The 23760-nt window shown below is 53.0% G+C and overlaps 1 protein-coding gene across 2 annotated transcripts in view; it reads right to left on the bottom strand.

Moving 5' to 3' along the window:
- LRP1 (LDL receptor related protein 1) overlaps positions 1-23760 on the bottom strand; it is an 84607-nt gene that overhangs the window by 47161 nt on the left and 13686 nt on the right. For both annotated transcript variants that reach the window (XM_074325544.2, XM_088800144.1), the window contains exons 5-20: positions 22834-22962; positions 22453-22716; positions 13732-13894; positions 13400-13622; positions 12218-12407; positions 11604-11747; positions 10238-10474; positions 8834-9014; positions 7762-7984; positions 6724-6925; positions 6274-6399; positions 3950-4090; positions 3745-3870; positions 3193-3309; positions 2649-2729; positions 813-980 (exon numbers count right to left, since the gene is read on the bottom strand). In XM_074325544.2, coding sequence (XP_074181645.2) covers positions 813-980; positions 2649-2729; positions 3193-3309; positions 3745-3870; positions 3950-4090; positions 6274-6399; positions 6724-6925; positions 7762-7984; positions 8834-9014; positions 10238-10474; positions 11604-11747; positions 12218-12407; positions 13400-13622; positions 13732-13894; positions 22453-22716; positions 22834-22962 — 2715 coding nt within the window. The remainder of the gene's footprint in view (positions 1-812; positions 981-2648; positions 2730-3192; positions 3310-3744; positions 3871-3949; positions 4091-6273; positions 6400-6723; positions 6926-7761; positions 7985-8833; positions 9015-10237; positions 10475-11603; positions 11748-12217; positions 12408-13399; positions 13623-13731; positions 13895-22452; positions 22717-22833; positions 22963-23760) is intronic.

Here is a 23760-nt window from a genome sequence, read left to right as displayed (position 1 = left end):
ACCCAACTCTGCCAACATTTTGGTCTTGGACTTTGAGCCTCCAGAACTGCGAGGCAATAGATTTCTGTTGTTTAAGCTACTCAGTTTGTGGTAATTCGTTGTGACATCTCTAGGAAACTAATATACCAGTATTTAAAAATGGGTAGATTTTACATAAAAATCTGCATTTCTGACTTCTCTGGAATGTCCTGGGCCTGTATTTCTGCATGGTACAACTGGCCAGAGCTGAGAAACCAACATCCCTTGAGAGGGTCTGTGTCTTCCAGTGAACTCAGGCCCCACTGCCCCCTGGAAGCCTGGGCACCAAGACCCTCACAGAGCCAACCCCTCTCTCCTTGGTCCCCACTGCATTCATTCACCCCTACCCCTCAGAGCACCCCCTTTCCAAGCTCCCAGCTCCCAAACACAAAGCCACATGCTGAGAGCTTTTTGTGCATGATCTCACTGAACCCCCACATCAGTGCTGTGATGTTGGTGCTATTCTTGTCCTCACTTTGCAGATGAAATGTAGAGGCCACCAAGATTAAGTAACTTGCTCAAGGCCACCTAGATAGTAAGTGGCAGAGCTGGAGCTCAAACCTAAGGCCACCCAACTGCAAAGCCTGCGATCTTAACAGTGTGTGACAATGAGCTGTTGGCAATCTCCCTCTCCCACAGGACTGAAAACTCCGGCAGGATAAGCGGCATGTCTGGGTTATCTCTGGTTCCCAGATGGGAACAACATGCAGTGGGGAGGATGGATGGAGGGTGGCTGGCTGAGTGACGGGCATGTGCGTAGTCTCCCTCCCGCCCTGCTGGCCCCGGGTACCGACCCTGGTTGGTGCAGTTGGCGTGCATCTCATCACTGTAGTCCCCACAATCATTGTCCCCATCACAGGTCCAGTGCTCAGGGATGCAGCGCCCGCTGTTGCACTTGAACTGGGTGCTAGAGCAAGAGTGGCTGCAGCCGGCCTCGTCACTGTTGTCCCCACAGTCATTGTCTGAGGGGAGGCAAGAAGGGGAGAGGCAAAGAGGGGGTCAGTAAGCAACCGTCTCTGTGACCCCAGCCTGGGGCCCCCATTCCCACCTCCCCATTCCCATCCTCGGCCCACCCCAACCCCCCACTGAGAAAAAAACAAACAGAAAAGACACAGAAACTGCATAGACTGCAGCATGCACCATGGCCCATGGGGGGGAGGGGCGGCGGGGTGGGCTCCAGGAGGGCCCTTCCCTGGATTCCAGGAGGCTGGGAGGGAGGGGGACAAAGGATATGTTCCTTTCCCATTTGAGCTGGGTGTGGGAACAGGGGTCTGTTTGCTTTTGGGGAAAGGCAGCGATTTCTCTGGGTTTGGAGGGAAAGAGATAGGTGGAATGTAGGTGAGGCCTCTCTGCTGGGAAGGGAAGGGCTTAATCAGGCCCCACCCTGAGCATGGGCATTGCTGGGCCCATGTGCTGGGCGCCTGGCTCACAAGGGAGCCAGCTGGGAAGGGTCCGGAGCCACTTCTGGAAGGCATCTGAGGGAGACTGAATGGATGTCCTGCTTCCAGGCCTCGTGGGTGGAGGCTACCAGACTTCCCTGTACACTTCTCGGATGCTGGGGAAGATTGGGGTTCGGCTCTCCTCCTTGGGTTGTGTTCCTGCCTCTTTCTCAACTGGACTTGCTTCTCTAACTCTCTCCTCTCACTAGGTCTTGGTCTTCTTGCCCCCATCGCGCTGTCATTTCTTCTCTGAGAGGTTCCCTCTGCCCTCTCTGCTTCTTCCCCTTCCACTGTTTGCTTTCTCCTTCCTTCTATCACGTTCTCTCTCTCTCTCTCTCTCTCTCTCTCTCTCTCTCTCTCTCTCTCTCTCAATCTCTCTCTCTAGCTTTTCCTTCACAACCTAGGAGCTCAGGGAGGGGAGCTGCCCGGGGGTCCTGAGAGTGGCCTGAGGCCAGCTGGGGCTCTGGGGTGATGGTGCATGTGCTTCTATGCACTGACCGGCAGGCTCAGGACAGGTCTTTTCGTCAGAGCCGTCCCCACAATCCTTCTCTGAAACACAGAAACCGCCAGGGCAACCATTGGCACAGGAGACAAGGCAAAGATGAGGGGCAACATGGCGCTGATCCAGTTCACCCTCTCACACGTTAGCCAGGGCTGGAGCCACTGGTACAACACGTCACAACACCACACAGACACAACCAGAACCCTGAGACGGCACACACACGATGATCCACTGGCCCCCGTGGCTCAGGGCTGATATCACCTGCTCCATGGCTGACCACCAGGTGGGCTCCTGAGCCTGGAGGGTGCACCAAGGACCTCAGGAGATGGGGTTTGCAGGAGGAAGGGAGCTGGGCACTGGGCTCTCCTTGCTCTGCCCCACTCCTCCCTGGCCCTTCCTGCTTATCTTTCCTTGGCCCCAGAATCCCTGCCAAAGGATGCACAGCTCAGGCCCTGCCTGGGAAGGGATGGCGCAGATAGGCGATGGGCAGGGTCCCCCTCAGTCCATCTTGGTTCCTCTATGGCACTTCTGTTGCGTCCCCATTTCTCCCAGCCAACCCAGTGGGGTATAAGTGAGCTGGCGGGAGACCCTGGCTTGATTCTAAAACCTGTTGGTCTCCCACCCGGGGCCTGGCTGCAGCTTCCAGCTTTCCTGGGAATCAGGGCAGGTGAAGGGAGGCACGCTCTTACCATTGTCACATCGCCAGTTGATGTTGATGCATCTGCCATTGTTGCAGGTAAACTGAGTCAGGGGGAAGCAGGTGGGATAGGCTGTCAGAGAGAAAGCATAGCTGAGTAGGGCCCTCAAGGTTACATAGCATCATAGTATCGAGCAGGTGGGCACAGGGTTTCTCCTGTAGCCAGCAGCCCTTAGCCCAGCCAGACAGGAAAGAGAAGGCTAAGCAGCGATGACTCAGTCTGAAACTCTGCCTGTTCATCCCCACCCTTCTGAGCTTTCTTTTCTAAAAGCTTTTAGCTACCAAAGATGAGCCCTGTGCTGAGTGTTTTTCATGCGTAATCTCACTGAACCTCCACATCAAGCTGTGATGTGGGTGCTCTTATTATCCCCACTTTGCAGATGAAATGTACAGAGGCCACTGAGCTTAAGTAACCTGCTCAAAGCCACCCAGGTACTAAGTTGCAGGGTCTGTGCAGCACCCCTGCCCCAGGGCATGTTCTCATAGTTGGCCTTCTCCCATCCGTGCCAGCCGGGCTTTCCCGCTAACCCTCTTACCACACGAGGCTGACTCATCAGAGCGGTCCCCGCAATCATCGTCCAGATCGCAGGTCCAGGAGATGGGGATGCAGCGGCCACTGGCACAGGAGAATTGGTTGGGTGGGCAGGTGCGAGCTGGGGACAGGGATGGGCGTGAGTGCTCATTGTCCTGTCTCTCTTTCTTAATTTCCTTTTCTTTCCTATTATTCTCTGCCTATCAGGAAGTCTGCCTGAGGATCTCAAAGCCATTTCTCTTAGAGAAGAGAAATGGCTGCATCACCTCATCTCTCAAGGGGTCCCTGGTCTCCTCCAAGAAGATCTAGCCTGCCTTGCTGGTAGGTCCCATTTAGAGCTGTGCTTTGTCCCCTGCAGGTTCAGTCTTGCCAGCCAACCCTGACCTTCAGGGGAAGGGGACGGCACCTCTCCTGCTTGGGACTCCAACTTCTTTGCCACAAGCCCCCACACTCCTTTCTTTCCCCTGAGACCCTTCTGTCTTCCCAAGCCTGGCTCCCCGCTCCCTTGCCTCCCCGATGGAGGGGTGCCCAGTGTGTTCCACCCCCCATTCCACACCTGAACAAGTGGCATTAGACTCATCTTCACTGTTGCCACAATCGTTGTCACCATCACAGAGCCAACGGTTGGGGATGCACCGGTTGTTTTCGCACTTGAAGCGGTCAGAGGGGCAAGTGTGCTGATCTGGGAGGAAACAGGTCAGGCGTCACTGAGCAGGCAGCGAGCTCCGCCAGCTGCCCTGCAGGCCTGCCCCCAGACTTACGGCAGAGGGCCGGGGCCTCGTCACTGTTGTCCAGGCAATCGTTGTCTCCGTCACACTTCCATCGCTCCTGGATGCAGCGGCTGTTGGCACAGGCAAACTCTCCCGGCTGGCACTGGGGTGGGGGCACGTAGGATGGGTTCGCTGTGGGCACCACAGGGGTGTGAGGGGAGAAAGTCAGACTCAGGTCATGGGACAGGTGCTCTGTGTGCTTGTTTTATTATTTAAAAATAATATCACAGGATAATTTTTCCTAGTGCATACTTCTTCATGAACAAAATATCTGGAATGGAAATCGCAACTTTCTCTCAAGCCACAAGGGTGACGTTTACACTCATATGTCCCGTACTTCAGTGTGGCCTGAGAATAACCAGCTCCAAGAGAGTGCAGAGCCCCATACTTTCGTCCCCACTGAGCAGACCGCGCCTCCCGCTGTCCTTGCCATCTCCACGAACTGCTCCTTGGAAGGCGTGTCTGGAACCCTCAAGGTCCCCTCAAGGACCCCTGGTCCCTGAATTTCTTCCCTCACAGATGCATCATTTCTACCAGCAGGAATGAAAACAGGCCCCAGAACTCTGCTGGCTCCGTGCGTCTGTCCCTCAGCACTCACCCCTCACCACCATCATCTGCCCCGGGCCATCTATCAGCAGGAAAATCACTGCATACTTGTGTTTGCATCGATAACCTCGAGAAGCCCAGGACTCCCACATCAGCCCCTGTCCCTGGACCCTCCAGGTCTGTGCATCCCCTTTCTGACTCATCTCTCATCCCTACTCTACACCCTGACCCTTCCTAGGGGCTCCATGGGCAGCTATTTTCTCTCCCACAGCCCTTGACCACTGGGCCTGGAGGTTGGTGTGTGTCTCCCTTGCTTCTCACTACTGCTTCCCAACTATGCCTCCTCTCTCCTTTCTGAAAAATCTGCGTTGACTTTCATGTTATCAGACTCTCCCAACCCCTACTTCTACGGGCCTCCGGGTTACTCCCTGTCATCCTCAAGGGTTTTCAGCGCTTGGCTCAGTGTCACTTTCTCAAAAATCACTCCGGCTTTCATTCTTAGTAATTTCAATGTCCATGTACATGATCCTTTCATTACCCTAGCCACTCAGTTCCCCTTTCTCTCATTCTTAGCTGTGCACCAAGGCCCCATGTTTGCTTCCGGGATTCTATCATAAGGAATCCACCCAGAATACGGGATGGCATGAAGGTGTGAGAAATAGCAGAGCGGGTGATTAAGAATCAAGGTCTGGGTCAGACTTTCTGCTCTAACTTTGGGCCTCAGTTTCTTCATCTGTAAATTACGGAAAATAAAAATACCTTCCCTATTTTAAGGAGTAAATAAGTTACTGCATGGGAATTGCTTATAACGGTGTCTAGTGCATGGTTTATGTTCAATAAATGTTGGCTGTGATCACAACAAGAAACTGGAAGCAACCTAAACACCCAACAGCAGAAAAATGGTTGAATAAATTATGGAACATTTACTAAATGAAATATATTTACTAAATAAATATATTTGATATAATTTATTTACTTATAAATATAAATACATTAAAAATTCTGCCTATGTATTCATGACATACTGTCAAGGGACAAAAGCAGAATAGAACAGTATGTGCAGCACAATTCCATTTAAGTAAAGGTAAATGCGTAGAGAAATGTTTGGGAGGGGGTCCCCCCAAATGGTAACAGTGGTATCTATGGGTGGTGAAATTTGGGGTGACTTACACTTTCTCCTTATAGTTTTCTCCAATGTTTGTTTATTTATTTTGACAATGAGCAAGACTTATTTTCATTTTAAAAACTGAAGCTATTTAAAATAATGCAAGAAACACAGAAAATGCTATGACACAAGGGCAGAAGTTATTTTATAATGTATACAGTATGATTACAGCTTTGCAAAAACCAACCATATAACCCATCTCATGAAACGATGGTGTACAATTTAGCACCTTGCTAACAAGGTAGTGGTGTGCACTGCTGGGATTTGGGCCTGTTTTCTCTTGTCTAATTTCCAATACTTAGAACTATTGTTATATTACTTTAATAATGGGGAAATAAATGTAAAAGAAGAATATTTTCTTCTTTCCATAGCTGCCCTGCTCATCACTCAGTTTCCCCTAAGCTCTGTGCCTCCTCAAACTCTTCCCACCCCTCAGTCCTCCCTAACTCACCCCCTTCTGGTCCCCAGAGCCTTCTCTCATCCCATCTCTCACCTCCCATTGCGCCCACAGGGCCCTTTGCCTCCTTCATCTCTGATTGGACCCTGTGGTCTCCTCCTATTAGGGTCTGCTTCCCCACCTCCCACCCCAGCTGGCCCCTCATACCCAAGCAAGTGACACCGTCTGTGTCCAACACCTGGTCCTCAGCGCAGGCACACTGGCGGCTCCCAGGGGTGGCCAGGCACAGGCTACTGCAGCCCCCGTTATTCACCCGGCATTTGTTGGTACCTACTGTGAAAGAGGACCACAGGAAGGCGTCAGGGGTGGAGGGGGAGGACAGGAGATGGAGGGGAGGTGAGAGGATAGGGGAAGAGATGCATTAAAGTGAAGAGACAGAAAGGGAGGGAACACGAGCATGTTGAAAAGAAGGAGATGCAGATGGGGCAGGAAGGGAGATAGGAAATACAGAGTCAAATTGGGCTGGGTGGCCTCTCTTTTGGAGTCTCAGAAGTCAGAGTCTAGGAGCCCTGGGCAGTGCCTTCACCCCCTACGGAGTCTCAACCCCCATGTAGGTCCCACCCTATCACCAGCCCCAGCCCCAGCCCCAGGGGGTACCTTGCTGCTGCTGGGCATCATACATGCGGATCTCAAAGATGGGGGGCCTCTCGCTACGCAGAAGGGTCACGGTGGGAGGTGCACCTCCTGTGCCCCGTTCCAAGCGGTAGACACTGCCACTCCGGTACTCAGTCCAGAAGAGGTAGTTGCCGTGGTGACACAGGCCAAAGGCATGATTCAGTTCAGGACCCTCATACACAATCTAGGAATGGAAGGGAGGTTACTAGGGAGCTCGAGACAAATGCGGGGCCTGAGGAAGGCCCAGAGGGGTCACTGCTTCATACCCTCATTTATCCATGTCCTGGGTCTGAGTCTTATTGCTCCCATTATATGGGAGCCCCTGAGGGTGATAGCTTTGCACAGAGTGAGATGCCAGACGCTGAACCCAGCAGGAGGCTGATGGTGACATGGTCTTCTTTTGGGCCCATTCATATTTGTTCATATCCCTCCAATATGCGTGCGCACACACACACACACACACACACACACACACAGTACTGAGCAGACAGCCAGAATTCATCTGTTCATTTCTTCACCCAACAAACATTTGCCAGGATTTATTAAAGGTCAACTTGTGGTACACACCAAGAAATGAAAAAGACATGGTTCCTGCCCTGGAGCTGCTCATTGTCTCATTGAAGGCATACATGGTAATCCAGGGTGGAAGAAGGCACTAGAGATAATATTGGAGGAGGTGGCCCCTGAGCAGTGTGCCAGGTGACGAGGCGCTGGGTGGAGGCAGAAAGAACTGCATGAGCAAAGGCACAGAGGGCAGCACTTTATGATGTGTGCTGGGAGTTACAAGCTGTGGGCAAGCCTGCAGACAACCTGCGCAGTCACAGACGCACTCTAATAGAGGCAAACCTCAAACAACACGACACAGAAGACACAAAAGCACACAAATGTATACATCCATGGGAACACAGGCAAACACACAGGAAGCCCACGGGCCTAGACACAAACAGAGCCTCACCCACAGGCAAATATGGTCTAGCAATGCACACACGAACACACACACACAGGTGCACACTCGCCCACCTTCCGATCTGTGCCATTGAGCAATATGGTCTCGATGCGGTCGTAGAAGGCATCCACCCAGTAGAGGCGCCCCGCTGGGATGTCCAGGCTCAGCCCATTGGGCCACAGCACTGTCTTGGAGGTGACAAAGATGTCTCGGTGTGAGCCATCCATCCAGGCCCTCTCCAGCCGCCCTCGCCGACTGTCCTTGGGGTCCTCCTCCCAGTCTGTCCAGTACATCCACCTGTGGGCAGTGACTGGTTAGCACATGGGCCACCCTGCCATCAACAGCCTCCCTGTGATACTAATCCATGTATGAGACAACCCTGGCCCACACATTTCATTCTTTTATTCCTCCATTCAACAAATATTTGATGAGTGTCTACTGCAAGTTGAGCACAGTCTGGCATTTGGGAACCCAGTGGAGACGAAGGCAACCAAGGCCCCTGCTCTTCTGGAACCCATGTCCCACCCAGGGAGACGGAGAAGAAACTAGTGAACCAAGAAGGCCTCGCACATCAGAGAGTAATAAAAGCCAGGAAAGCCACAAAGCAGGTGACAGCATGGAGAATGGTCAGGCAGCAGGTGGGAAAGGCCTCTCTGAGGAGGAGGCATCTGAGCTGAGATGTGGATGTTGAGAAGGAGCTAGATCTGCAAACACCTGGGAGTTCCAGGCAGAGGAACTCTTAAGAGCAGAAGTCCTGAGGCAGAAAGAGCTAGGCTGTCTGTTTGAGGCATAGAAAGGAGGCAGTGGGGACAGAACTTCCAAGGGCAGGAAGTAAGGTGTAGATGAGGTCAAGCAAGCTGCAGGCAGACCCCAGGCATAATAAGGAATATGGGTTTCACTCTAAGGGGAAGGAAGCCAGAGGAGGGCTCTGAGCTGGGAGTGACAGAATCAGATTTCTATGTATGTGTTTAAGGCATCACTCCCATTGCCCTGCATACAGGGACACGTTCTCCCCTTTCAAACACCCATCCTTGCCTAAGCATCCCACGTAGGTTGCCCTCCCCTGTTCACTCTCCGTCTCATCCCCCACTTTTGAGACCTATAAGGTGCCCGGTCCACCTACCCCAAGGCCCTGGGAGGACTCACCCATTGAGTGGATCCACCACAATGGCCCTGGGGTGTGTCATTTTGCCCTCTATTAAGGTCTTGCGGGTCTGAGCAGCTTTCTCCAGCCTGGCCACGCTGATGGTCTTCTTGGGTCCATCATCCGTCCAGTACAAATTGTCCCCCATCCAGTCCACGGCCACACCCTCCACATTGTGGATGCCTGTGGGGAGTGAAGGGGGCAATGATGGAGGGCCTCAGAGGATGCTCAAAACCGCCTGCCTCTGCCCCTCAGGATGCGCGTATCTTTGAGCAACTTGGCTAGCAGGGGCGGCAGGGAGCCCCTTGTGCCCAAGAGGGTGGGAGGGATGGGGATGGGAATATGGAAGAAGGAGCTGGAAGATCATCTGTGTTGCCACATCTGTGTTGACGCACAGAGCCTCTCAAAACTGCACATGGCAGCCAGTCCACCTACGTGGCGGATACAGGCTTTCATGTGAGGGCATGTCTGGGCCTGAGCCGGGGTGGACGGCTGAAGCAATGTGCTCTGGGCACAAGTGTGATGCCATGTCCTTGGCCTAAAAATCCTGAGCTAACAAAATGAATAAATCAGGAAGTGATTTTTCACTTAGCTAACGGCTTCATCTCCAGTGTCCTTTAAATAGCAGTTCCCCTGGTATAGGGAACCCCAATCTTTTCCTGATGAGGAGCTACTTTTGATTTCCCCCAAGTCTTATGATTGCTGACTGCTGAGGTTCTCTGACCCGCGGCGGGGGGTGGGGAGCAGGGCAAAGGCTGGTAACTGGCGTCAGCTAGATCGATCGGTTAGGACACCCTGGGGGCCCACGTGCAGGTTTGGCAATTCCTAACACAGATAGGGAAGCGGCAGAGCTTAGCTCCGAGGCTCATATCCATCCACACAGATATTCACACATGGATATTCAGAAGACAACGCACTGTTGACCTGCCTGAGCAGCTCAGAGGGAAAGACTGGATTCAGTTCACAAAACATGGAAGCCTGCAGCGTTCGGCGGCTGTGGCGTCTGGCTGCACAGACCTTGCGTGTGCAGAGGGGTGTCAGGGTGCCTGCTCTGATTCAAGGCCTCAGGTCTCTCCCCGGCTGTGTGGTGCTTCCAGCTCCAGGGCTCAGAGCCAATGGCTGAGAGACCCTGAGTTTTCCCAAGGGCTGGCAAGGACAGCCCACACTGCTTAATCCATCCATCCTCCTGCTTCTTGTCGGCTCAGCCAAGAAGGAGGTCACACAGGGGTCAATCTGTCATCCCCTCATCTCCATGCCAACCAGCCCAGCCAGCCAGTCAGCAGAGGACTCTCCATGCTGCGAGGGCACTGGGAAAGAGATGCCTAGGCCCCAAATTGCTTCCCACCCCAGTGGGCCATGTCCCTTGGGAGTCCATTCCATCCACCTCCCACTTCCGGGGCCCTTACCATCCTTCAAGATGGTCTCCCGCTCAGTGCCATCGATCTTCTGGCGGCCAATTAGGTAGCTGGTGGTGTCAGCAAAGTAGATGAAGCCGGTCTCAGCGTGGAAGTCCAGGGCCCGGGGGTTCATGAGGTTCTCAATGGGGATCATGTGCTCATCTGGGACCTTGGCCCCCATATCCATGCCCCGGATGATGCCTGGCCGGCCCTTGCCATACACAAGGAATAGCTCATGTTCTGGCTCTAGGGCAGGCACAAACGGAGGCACATAGTCAGACACACACATATGCATGTGTGTAAGCACGTGTGCGGGCGTACACACACACACACACACACAACTGCCATCCAGCTTCGGGGGCCGTGGCCCAAGTGGCTGCAATGCCCCAGCTATACTGGCCCTGGGGACATGGGGCAACTGGGGCACTGGGTCACGTGGACAGACCCATAAATATGTAAGGACCAGGGGACAATGCCCTGGGGGTTTTAACCTGTCCTCTAGGGATGGAAAATGGGGCAAGTGTAGCAAGTAGCATGTTTTCAGTTAAGTACACTGCTCAGCAGTGAAATTCGTGACCCAAAAGCAGCACCATCAAAATATGTTGATGCTTTTTACCACTTCCTCTGCTACCATCCTAATCTACGCAACGTCACTTCTTCCTACAGAAATAACCTCCTGCCACTTCCCTGCTGTATGTCCTCCACCCAGCAGCCAGGGTGATCTTTTTACAAATGTGAATCAAATAATGTCACTTTTCTGCTTCAAAGAGGCCAAGCTCACACAGGCCTCAGAGCCTTGGCACTGGTGATTCCCTCAGCCAGAAATGTTCTTGCTTCAGGTAGTTACATGATTCACCACCTCACGTCACAGAGAGCTCGGTTCAAATTTCATCTCTGTAGAGAAGCCTTCCCTGACCAGTCTATCTAAGTTGGAGCCCTCAGTGCCACCGCTAACTCTGTTTATTTTCTTCCTAACACCTACCACCACCTGAAATTTTATTTATTTGTTTGTCTGTCTCCCCTGCCAGACCATAAGCCCATAGAGGCCAGAGATGACATTTATCTGTTCACTGCTGAATTCTCATTGCCAGGACAGTGCCAGACACATAGTACATGCTCATACTTATTTGTTGAATGAAGGAATGCATGAAAGGGTGAGTATAGTCTTCTATGGAGCTTGAGTGGGATAGTGGGAAAAGCCCTCTTTTTGGATGTGGGTTCAAATGCTGCCTCTGCCCCTTACTAATGGTGAAACTGTGGCTAAGTTCCTTCATCTCTCTGCATCTAAGACAGAAGTGGCTGAACTGTGGGGAGGCAGATAAGGAGACCTTCCGACCCATCCCAGTAGGCATGCACACCCTGCCCTGTTACTCACTCTTGCACGACTTCCCATCACTGCCCAGGCTGAAGCCAGAGCGGCAGCGGCAGGTCCGTGCTTTGTGGCTGTTGGCCAGCAGGCAGATGTCGGAGCAGCCACCCGGCTTCCCATACTGGTCATTCTCACAGGCATGGCTTCTCACTGGGGGCAGGTTGGAGAGCTGGTCAGGACCCCTCAGAGCCCCCATGCCCAGGTCTTGAGAAGGCTTACTAAAGTCTTCCCACAACCATTCTTGCTGTGGTCTTTGTGCCTGTTGTTCCACTTGAGGATTTAGAAGCCACAGATTAGGTCCCCTCTGACCCACCACAACCTAGCCGTCAGACTCAGGTGGGGGCTGCCATGGCCAGGCAAGAGTCACCCAATTGCCCATGGCCAGGTGTTTCTCCTCTAGACTAGCCAGGACAGGGAGGGGCACTCTATGAACTTAGCAGGAAGAGAAAAGGGGCTCCCTGGGGGTGGGATATGGAGGCTGAGGGGTAGAAAGGGCTGGCGGGGGAGCTGAGGAGCCAGGGGACATAGTCTGGGGTGGATGGTTAGGAGAAGCAGTCATGATACGAGAATCAGGGGTTCCCACCGGAGGGTTCCTGGAGGGGCTGTGGAGCCCTGCTCACCTCGAGGCTGACGCCGCTGGTGGTAGATGTGGAGGGCGCCACCCTTGTCCACACGGGTGACGACCTGGTAGTCGGTGCTGTTGAAGCGGTTCACGCGGATCACGCTTGTCTTCTGCTGGGCGTTGGCATTGTCCGAGTTGGTGGCATAGAGATAGTTCTCAAACACGGTCAGGCCGTACAAATGCTCGATCTGAGACGAGAACAGTACCGCAAGAGAAGGGAATTCTCCCTCTGCCCCTGAAGAGCTCCTCAGCTTCCCATCCAAACGTCATTATGTGCATTCCCAAATTCATTCCAGTCGTCTAACTCCATGCTTTACTCCTGTCTCCTCCGGCTGAACTATCCTGTTCTTGAGACCTTTGCTTGTCAAAATCCCACTCATGCTTCACAGAGCATCTCTTTGAAGCACTTCTGGAATCTTCAAACCAGAGATGGTCTCTCCTTCCACATTCCATCTGTCTTGCTGTTTTCCACTGTCTGGTGATTTGTGGACTTACTGTACCCACTCTGCTCCAACCCTTTGAGAGCAAGAACTATGTCTCCCACAGAATCAGGCACATAGTAGATGATGGCATGATTCTGGGTTAAATTGGAGTCGGGCCCTAAACTGTCCATCGAGAACATTCTTAGCCTGACTCCAGCCTCCAGTCTTGGGAGGGTTCAGAGGACAGACTGGCCCCAAGCAAGCCCTGTAACAGCCTCTACTACCCACATAACCTACCTAAGGGAACGAACTGTCCTAATTTGTCCAAGACAAACAAGCTTGCTGGTTTGTGGGACTCTCTGGGCTAATACCAGGACAGTCCCAGGCAAACCAGGATGGATGGTCTATTCTAGAATGGAGGTGCCATCTCTGAGCTGGCAAGGCTTCTAGACTAGGTTTGAATAATACTTCCCAGCTGTGTAACCTCAGGCAAATCACTTAGACTCTTGAACCTCTGCTTTTTTCATCTGCCAAAAGGGAACTGAGTATTCTGTTCATTCATCAACCAGGCGTTATTGTAAGGATCAAATGAGAAATGGGAAGTACAAGGTGTCTCTAAAATAATTGTTCCCATCAGAGTGGAAGTCATATCCTGTCCTTTCCCCAAAGTGCTCATAACCAGCCCTCTCCCTCCGAGGGGGCTCAGGGCCACCCCGCTGCCACCCCCCAGTGGTTCCCCACAAAGGCTTCCTCCTCACCAGGATGCCCTGGATGATGGTCTGCCGGCCCTTGCCTTCGTAGTCCACCACCTCGATGTAGTCTAGGTAGGCGTCGGCCCAGTAGACGAGGCGGCTGACCAGGTCCAGCGTGATGCCGTGAGGAAACACAATCTTGCTATCGACCAGCTTGGTGCGGTTCTGCCCATCCATGTCACAGCGCTCCACCTTTGGGATCTGCCCATAGTCAGTGAAAAACACTTTCCTGTGGGCAGATGGCACGTTAAAAGGGTTCTGGACATTGGGCACCCACCCTTCCACTGTAGCCTCTGCCTCCCCGCTCCCAGGGCACAGACCCTGCCTGCCCCTCTCACCCCATGGTAGGATCCAGTGCAATGCCCTTGGGGTTGTAGAGCTCCAGGTCTAGCAGAGTGACACACGTGTCCCCGTTGCGATTGCAGACAAAGATTCTATCATCAATGTCATCCACAAAGTAGAAGTTACCCGTCAGCCAGTCTATGGCCATCTGCTCCACGTCTGGAGAGTGTGAATGAAAGAGCTATGGAGGGAGTCCTCCCACAGACACGGCCGCCCTCCTTCACCACCCAGGCGACGGCTGTCTCTCTTCCCTGAGCTCCTATGGGAGTTGCCGACAGTGGCACATTTTGCCATACGATCTTTGCCATCTTTCCACCTATCTGTTCTCTCCAACAGGAAGTCTCTGAGTATCGTCCCACACAGCCCCATTCCCAGCGCTGAGTCAGGGCTGGCACAGGGGGCACTGGGTAAGTGTTGGTTGGGTGGTTCATTGACCAGCCCCTCCTTGAACAGTCCCATCTCCTTGGGGTCCCAAAAGGCAGTGAGGACAGGTCCACTAGCTCATTCTAGTTTTTTGTGTTGTTGTTTTTTTTTTTAAATCTGCTTTTACTTGAGATAAGAGCACTCAGGCTAACTAAAACATCACAGATCCTTGCTTTTGGCTGGGCTTGCATCAATTTTATACAGTAAGTCGAGTTATCTTATGCTAACCAGACCACTGACTGGAAGCTGTACTATTGCAAAAGCAGGGCACTCAACAATTAATCCAATCTGAGAGAAAAGATTGCCAAAATATGGACACCACATGGATGGAAAAAGGATGGCCCATGGTGGCAAAAGTCTGGAACCAGTGACATGGGCCAAAATAAACTTCTTCTACTCACCCCCACTACCCTGTTTTTTCAATTTCCGTATCGCTCAATTTCCTCATATTAGGGAGGGTGGGACTAAGATATAGGGCTGGAAGAGAGAGCACATAATAGGAGGGCCATCAAAGGACTCTGAAGGTAAACTGAGGCATGGCTCAGAAAGAGGGGGAGCTTCAGAAGGGTGGGAGTGGGGGAGGAGGATGGAGATCAGGTACTACATCAGTCTACGCCATGAGTCTGGAGGAGATCCAAGAGAACAAAAAGGGCCGAGGAGAATACGGGTGGGACAAGGGCAGCCGGAAGTCTAGGAGGCAGGAAGTCTGGGGACAGTCACCTCTGCTGGCCTCCTCTGGGCCCCTCCTCTCTAGGATCCACTGGCTCTGTTCCACCCCCTGCCTCCTTCAACTACTACCCTCAGAGGTGATGCCCCTTGCAATTTGTGAAATTTCCAAGACAGTGACTCCCTGGGACCCCTGCCTTGCACTCTACCTCCAACTTCCCCAACAGGGAAAGAAACTTTTGGATGACCTGCCTTTGGCTGAAAATCACCCCACACTTAACCTAGTGGGGAATATTCTTTCCCCACACAGCTATAGGTGTGATGACTGGGCATTCGGCTCAACCCCTCCCTAATCCTTCTCCTCCCCTAGGGACTCAGGCTGTTTCCTAACAGTGGGTGGGGGTGGGGGTGGGGGCAAAGAGAACAGGAACATGGTTCCCAAGGAACTTGGCTGGGCCCTGACACTGACTCAGAGTCACAGGACTTAGGCTGGGGGGGAGGGGAAACAGCCAATTTGAGGCTCTCATCAAACTAATTTCCTCTTCAGGTCCCCCACCCCCACTGAACTTCTCTCCAAGGTGAATGGAGAAAGACACAAGGATGAGTTACCCCTGTAAGTGTTGATGTACCCCTGAACCCAGCCACTCTCTCCTCTGGGCTCCGGTACTGACATGGTCAGAGAGAGGGGACAGAGCAGCCTGGGAATGTGGGTCCCAGTACAGATAGGAAGAGGGCCCAGTGCAGGGGTAAGGTGATCAAAATGCCCCACACACTGTTACCACAGAGAACACAGATTAAAATGAACGCTGCTGGGCTACCTCCAGAGGAAGCCAAAGTCCCAAAGGCGGGGGAAGGGGAGGTTGTGCGGGGGCAGGGGGAGGGCAGGGGGGGACGGGCCGCAGCCCCAGGCAGCCAGCAAGGTGGTTGAAAGGCAATCAGGGCTGTGTGCCCTTTACTTGGTGGGCACAGTAGGGCTCTGGGGGGTTGCTGGCATGTAGACGAAATTCATCACTTGAAGCTGTTTTCCCAGCTCCAGCTGGTGCAGCTGCATCCTTCTCTCTAACTTCTGAGGCTTCCGAGTCACTACCAGGCTCCAGGGCTGGCAACACCCTGCCCTGCTGCTCCCCACCCACCCTTCCCTTGGCAAGAGGGGAGGAGGAAGACACCTGAAGGGATCTGATACCCCCCGTCCAGGTGCAGTTCCACAATAATTCTCCCACGCCTCAGGACGAGGCTGAACTTTGGGACTCCCTCCTGGCTTGTATTCCATCCCAGTTCCAGGAAGGAAGGCAGAGGGACCGTCCTGCTCGCAGATATTTACCATTGGCTGGTCTCCCCTTCCACCTCCCAAAGGCCAGGCAGGGCCCCACTCAGCAGGCCGGTGAGGAGTTGGCAAGAGCTGGTCTCCAGCCCAGCCTGGCCTCCCCTTTGGTATTTTTGCAGCTGGAGACTATTAGTTGCAAGTAAAAATCCTTTGTTATCCAACCCCCTCCACCACATTATTTTCCTCTCCCCTAAAGTCCAGATTCCTCGGCCTGCCCCACCACACATATGCACAAATTCACATGCACACACAGACGCTTGGCCACTCACACCACTCCAAAACCAGTGTAGAGATGTGTTCAGATTGGGAGAGGGTGCCTTCTCTCCCAGGCTCCTCCACAGGCAGTGTCTAGGCTACTTCCCTCTGTCCGTGGAAGGCATGGGGGAAAAGCAGTGTCCTGGGCTTGGGCCTAGAGGACCTGAGCATTCTGACCCCAGAAACCCAGAGGGTAGCTGCCCCCTCGTGGCCCAGCCTTATCAGAGCGGACCCACCCCAGCACATCCTCCAGAGGGGCTCTGTCCAAAGGCCCCAAATCCTGAGGACAGAAGAGTCTCAGGTAAACCAAGGGGAGCGACGCCGTGTTGTGGGAGGAGCTTGGGGGGGTGGTCTGGGGACCAAGGAGTTGGGGATTCCAGCATAGAGAAGGCTGTTAGGAAGCTGGGAGGGAGATGAGACAGCCAGAGGACAGACCACAGCCTGCCTGTGATGTCGCAAAAGACTTTCAGTTCCAGGCCCCAGAATAGACCTGGTGTATGTGTGTAAGTGCTGAGCCCTCCCTGTACCCTGACTCCAGTGTTCAGCACTCTATACTCCCCACAACTCCAGTTTTTCTCAACTTTTCCATCATTCACATTGTTCAAGAGGCATTTCCCTAAATAGTGGAGGCTTTTCCAAAAACAACAGACCCTACCCCATTCCCAAGAAGACCCCGGCTTTAACTGCAAGATTCCAGTCACTCTCCCTAAAATAAACATGGGGAAGGGGACCTCTGTGCCTTGAGAAAATATCCTCAACATATCCACACACCCCAAGATTGTAGGATAGGGCATGAGACCCCTGGGTGAGGAAGAATGCCATTTCCTCCTTAACCATAATCTCAGGGAACACGTTGCATCTGGCTAGTATTTTAGGAACCTCCCCACCTTGCCCATCACTCTGTTCTGCCATGGCCCCAGCTGGGGCTCTATATGCCAACAGCTTGGGTTTGAATCCTGGTTCTGCCACCTTCCAACTGTGAGACTATGGGCAAGTGACTTAATGTCTGAGTCTCAGTTTGCTCAACTGTAAAATGGGACGGTGCATTCACAGCACATAGCACAGGGCGTGGCAGATAATAAACACGCCACAAATGGGAGCTGTGGTTTGTATTATCGTCCTCCTTCATCTCCACCCCATCCTTCCCTACCTTCTCCACCAAGTTACTGTCTGTGCCTTCAGCCAGAGTCCTGTGGCCTCCTGACTAAAGAAAACCCTCCAGGTAGGCAGTATGCAGGCTCCCATAACCCCAGTAGTTCCTTTTATCACAGCCTGTTTACCTGACTACAAGTGTTATGAGAGCAGGGCGCTGTCTTTCATCTTTGTTCCCAGCTCTTGACACACATGTACTGATTGATTCAACAAATATTTGTTGAGTCCTGAGTCCTCACTCAGTTGTCCCAGAGCTGAGATCACTTTTTCCCTTCCCTTCTACTGCCAGAATCTTCCTTCTCTGAATGTCCGAGACAGTGGAAGATGCCATCTTGCTGGTCAGAGCCACTCAGGGATCTCGTCCTGAGGGCTGGGAGGATAGAGGGAGGGCTGGGAAGATGATCAAGAATCTGGGGCCTTCACAGGTAGACCAAGACCACCAGGCAGGCCTGACAGCAGCATTGCTAAACGGCCTGCCTTCATGCTCCTGTTTCCTGCCAGGTCCTGACTTCAGCATTTCTTGTTCCACCAGCAAGTCCGGGGCTCAGCCACATTGTGTCACCTCTGTCCCCTGGGCCCCCTTCCTGCTCGTACTTCCCCCTGCTTCCATCCCCCACCTGGCCCATGTCCAGTCCACAAAGGTATTCATGCAATCCTGGGTCCCAGGGATGAGATGCCTGGATTCTGCAGCTCTGATTCAGAATCAGAACCAGGGTCTTCCTGCTATTGAGAAATCCTTGCTGGACTCTAAAACACGGCTTTTGCTTAAGTTACTTCCTTTGGCTTGGAAACAGTGTGGGGGGGGACGGGGGGTGTTGGGAGCAGGCTGGGTGGAGAGGCAACTTCAAGGAGACAGCGGGGGAGGAGAGGACAGGGCTGGAGCTGTGCCTGAGACACAGGGCAGGCCCTGGCCTGGGAGAGAAGAGGAGAGGAGGGCTGTTAAATGATTAGGAAACTCTGAACGGGAATGGGAGGCAAAAGTACCAGGATGCAGGGGGCCCAAGGCCAAAGAAAGGGGTGGCTAGAGCCTCCCAATATTCTAATACTCTGTGTGTGAGAAAGGCCAAGGAAGGGGGTGGCTGGCTTTCATACATAGAGTCTGGAAGTGTTCCACAGGCATGGATAGGGTAGGAGGCTGCGAGGGGTGCCCAGTTTAGTGAGAAGACAGCTCCCCTGCCAGCTGAGGAAACCAGTTCTTCACAGACTCAGAGGGGCTGCTCTCTGCCCCCTCTCTAGACAAATCACTACTCATTTCCTGTTGTGATTTTAAACACACACCCACACCCACACCCATACACACACACACACACACACACACACACACACACGGGAGGGAAAGGAAAAGTGAAGCTGGCCAGCTGGAATTGGGGACCCATTTCGCAACCTTGCTGCCTGCAGCTAGGGGGCCTTTTCTGGGCCTCCCCGCCTACCTCCTTCTTCCTCACGCAGCATAGTGCAGGGGAGAAACCCTGGGACTCTTGAGGGCCCCTCCAGAGCATCCTCATACACAGCCCAAAACTAAGTGACTTCAGCATACCTCATTTCCTTCAAGGCCTCTATTTGTAACCTCAGAACCTCCCCTCACCACACACACATACCTTCCCCGGGCCCTACTCCTGCAGTCTGCCCTCATTCTTTCTACAGTAGAAATATTCTCAAAATTGAAGAGAAGACAGGTAAGGACTGCAGCTTAGGCAATGCAGGGCTGGGGGTGGGGTGGGGTCAGGAGACCTCCAGCCCTGCCTAGCGGCAGCCATGCAGGAGACTAGACAAGGCCTCAGGTTTCCTGAAAGGGTGGAGAGAGGTGGTGGGTAAGGAGGGCAGGCCAGGCATGGCTCTGGTACTTCCAGGCCTGTGGACCCCTCTGGGCCTCAGTTTCCATAACTTCAGTCTTTTGTGTATCGCTTTCAAAACGTTTGCCATGTTTATGCATAGGTGCACTATTACTTACCTACTATTTCGTTTTAAATCAACTCACTTATTTTGCTGCATCTTAAATAATCTGTGAAATCATAGATTTGATAGGCTAGTTATAGGAGTTTCCTAATGGGAATTAAGTAAAAATGTAACTATAATAATAGAAACAATGCACATCTACGTACAACTTAAAATCAAGGCGTCCCTACTTTGGGAAAGGCAGTATTAAAAACTGAGGGGCTGGTCTTGGTCCTCGCCAAGGGTCTTCCGGCTCTCACTGTCATGCTCTCAGCCATGGAATCAGAGTCCTAAGAGATCTCCCATCCTGCTGGGACAGCAGCAGAAGGGAGGATGGGCCTTGGGGTGACATCCCAGCAGGATGAGGAAGAGATCACCCCAGTCCAGGGCAGTGAAAGCACTGGAGCCGGGGGAAGAGGGCCAGCAGCTGAGGCTTAGGTAAGGGAAGAAAGCACACACACACATACACACACACCTTTCAGAATTCTGGGGACTTTGATCAATAGCTGTCCCCCACTCTTGAGTACAAACAGAGGGAAGAAACTGGGGTCAAGACAGGAAAAAGAAAGAGCTTCAGTCCTGAGCCTACTCCATGAGCCTCTCCTTGAAGCTGCACCAACCACCGGTCACCCCAGGGCTATGGAGGGGCCCTCTAGGGCTCTGAGGACCCGCAGCAGATCTGGCTCACACCCATGTGAACCAGGACCCATGTGAAAACAGGCAAACTTCCTGGCTTCCTCCTTTCCTTTTATTCTATTTCTGTTTCCAGAGTTTTCCTGTGGCAGGCTCTCCCTCTTCCCATACCAGCAGGCGGGCTTCTTTCGGCCTCTTGGCCTCTGAGCACCAGCACCTCTCAATTGTCAGACTCCTCCCTCTTGCATGGGGCTCAGCCCAGGGGTCTGAAGGAGGTCATCGTCATAGCCAAGAATGGAATGATAGCAGGGAGGGCTCCCCCGGAGGGCAGGGAGAAAGCAGGAGAAAGCAGCAGCCTCTCTTCTTCCCCCTTGGGGAGCTAATTATAGGCCAGCAGCCCACTGCACAGGTGAGTGCCTGGGACCAGCTGCCCTACACACTAGGACAGGCCATTTAGTGTCTCCTGGGAAGGGGGGATAAGCTGGGGATGTGGGGAGGGCACTAGGGGAGAGACACTTCCTATATCCTCAGCTCAGGGCCCATAATTAGTTTGTGGGATGAGAGCAAAACAACCATCCTCAGGGTGACAGCCAGACATCCAGGCGGCATGGGCTATGGGGTGGAGGCAGGGCAGGGAGGAAGGGACAGAGGCTGGGGGCAAGAGAAACCCACTCCTTAACCCCACTAGCATTTCTCCCTAGAACCTTGGTCTCTTTCGGCCTTTTGGACTCTGCCCCAGAGGGGCCCGATGAACCTAGCAGACTGGGAGGCAAGGCTCTGTTTGCCAAGGGAGGGGTACCCGCCTGAGGTTATTTCCTGCCTCTCCTGGGGAGGAAGGCAAGAGAGGGGCCAGGCCAGAGCAAAAGCTGAGAAGGTTCCCATCAGGGCACCCCCCGCCCCCCCCCCCAAGAGCCCATGGTCTGGCCCTCGGGGCCAGGGAGGGAACTGCTGGAGCTGTTTGCCCAGACAGGCCTATTGGGAGGGGCCGCCAACAAGGAGCAGGGAGAGGGCAGTTGTCTCATGGGGTCTCCCCCAAATCCGACCCTATCTATTATGGGGTTTCCTGAGCTGCCCGCCCCCTAAAGACCAGCCAAGCAGATGGGGCAGCCCCCAGCCCAGCACTCCAAGGACATATGTCTGCTCACAGGCAAGCCCCGGTCACCAACAGCCCAAGGACACCACGGAGACGCTCTGGAGGACGAGAGCCCAGGCGTGGACCATAGGATGAGGCCATCGAGGGCAAGGACTCTCAGAGGAATACCTGCTCCCCCCAGAACTAAGCCCTGTGCCCTCCTGGGGTCTTTGTCTTCTGTGGGGATCATCACATGGGGACCCAGTGAAGGAACCTCAAGATCTAGACTGGCCCAAGGTTCACCACCCGAAACCTTGTGTGTGCCGTCCTCCAGTTATGTCTGGCTTTCACTTCAATTTATCTGATCCGGACAGACAACCCCAAACTCATTATGCAGATTAGAAATCAAAGCAGAGACAGGGAATTCTGGTTTACTCAAGGTCACAGATCCAGTTACCCTCCCCCGTGGGTCAGATCAACCACAGGCCCCATCTTTCCCTCAGCCCTGTGGTGCATTTCCTGGGAATGTGATGATGCCAGATGTTTTGTTTGTTTATATAACATCATCTGAGCCAAGCAGGACTGCTCCAAGCAGTGTATCTATGCCCTGGCCCCATCCCCACCCCCAATAACACCCCTTCTTCCACCCCTAGGACAGCAAAGTATAGCCTAGGGAGGGAGCCTGAATGGGAACGTCCAGGGTTTCCTAAAACGCTCAGGTGGCCCAGTGCCCACTGCTCCTCTGGTCTCATCCATTGCCACAAACAGCCCCAGGACCCCCACACTCATGCTGCAGGAGGAGGTCCCTTCTGGTGACACCCCCAAGGGAAACCATGGGACATGGAGACAGACCCAGCCAGGCCCTGGCTGCTTTGCCCTCAGCCACAAACTAGCCAGGCTCCACAGGCTCTGGGCCCCTTTCTCCTTGCCTGGCTCCTGCTGGTTGGGAAAGCCCCTTGTCGGCCTAATAAACATTCCTCTCTCTGAAAAGGGACAGTCCCTGATCTCTGGAGACTGACCACTTGTTTCTCCTGCAAGGCCTTCCTCAGATCTGGGCCAGAAAAGCACAGCCTGACTCTGTCCCTACCACAAACAGGTGTCAATATGTGCAGCCTTTGCCCCAGCCTCCATTGGGGGCTTCTTGTTTAGGCTCTTGTGCCAGACAGGGGTCATCCTGCTTAACTCTCGGCCTCTGTGCCAGTCAGGCTCCATCTCCCTGCCCTCCCCTGCCCTCCAAGCTGGGAGCAGGTGACTCACGGTGCAGGCTGAGGGAGATGTTGATGGTGTGCTCATCCACGAAGCCCTTCAGGCCAGGCATGCGGGCACACTTGAGCTGCGTCTGGGCAGCACTGTCCCCAACGTGCACCCAGCATACAGTCTCGTTGGCATAGCTGAAGTCCATGGCTGTGGTCTGCCGCGTGCTGGTGGGTGTGATGGTGGAGACCTGGGCCCCATTCAGGTACGTGGCCAGGATGTTCTGAGAGTTGGCAATCAGTAGCACTGGGGGCCGGTCTACGGGCTCTGTAGATGGGGGAGAGGAGGGTCAATGAACCAAGAGACCCTAGGACCTCTCAGGCCACTCCCCATCAGGGAACAACACTGAGGGAACCTAGCCTGACCACACCTGACCCCACCCACCGTTCTTGGCCTTGCAGGATCGGTTGTCTGGCTGCAGCAGGTAACCCTCCACACAGCCGCATGTGAAGGAGCCATCTGTGTTGGTGCAGAGCTGGCTGCAGGTGCCGTACACTGAGCACTCGTCGAAGTCTGCAGGGAAAAGGGCAAAGGTGTGGTCATTTCCACTGTGACAAGGGCATGGAAATGGGTACCCTCAGACACTACCACTGGGTGTGTCCATCCCTACGGCTACTTTAGAGGACAATTTGGCAGAACCTATTACAACAAGAAATGTGCAAACTTTATCATCCAGCAAGGCCAGACTTGGAATCTACCCTATAGAAATATCCACATATGTGCTCATCACCCATTCATTCAGAAAGTATTTCTTCGGTACCTACTAGGTGTCAGTACTGTCCTAGGCTTTGGGGATACATCAGTGAATAAAACAGATTCAAATTGCTGCCCTCATAAAATGTAAATTATGATAAAAAATGAAATACTGTTATTACAATAATACATAAAACAAAAAGGTAAATTATATTTTTTTGAGGTGCTAGTGCACTGGAAGGTGACTGGTGCCATGGGAAAAATATTAAGCAGAGAAAGGGGATAGAGAATGCAGGTGGTGGGGGTGTGATTTTAGAGTGGCCAGGGATGGCCTCACTGAGAAGGTGGCATTTGTGCAAAGACTCGAGGGAGGCAAATTTAAAACAGAAAAGTTTGCATTGTTTGTAAGAGAGAGAAATTGGGAACATCTTACTCATCAATAGGGCGATGGCCAAGTAAACTGTGGTAAGTCATACATCACAGTAGGTTTTAAAAGAATGAGGGAGATCTCTACATATTAACATGGAAAAATCTCTAGAACATGCTGAGTGAAAAAATTGAAAACAGATACGTACAGTATGATAGTTATGTAAAAAAAGAGCAGATGCATATAAAGAG

This window comes from Rhinolophus sinicus, chromosome 1 (genome assembly GCF_057876585.1).
Source record: "Rhinolophus sinicus isolate RSI-liver-muscle chromosome 1, RSI-T2T, whole genome shotgun sequence".
NCBI lineage: Eukaryota > Metazoa > Chordata > Mammalia > Chiroptera > Rhinolophidae > Rhinolophus > Rhinolophus sinicus.
Note: the sequence above shows the minus strand (reverse complement) of the source record. Positions and strands in the feature narration are given on the sequence as shown.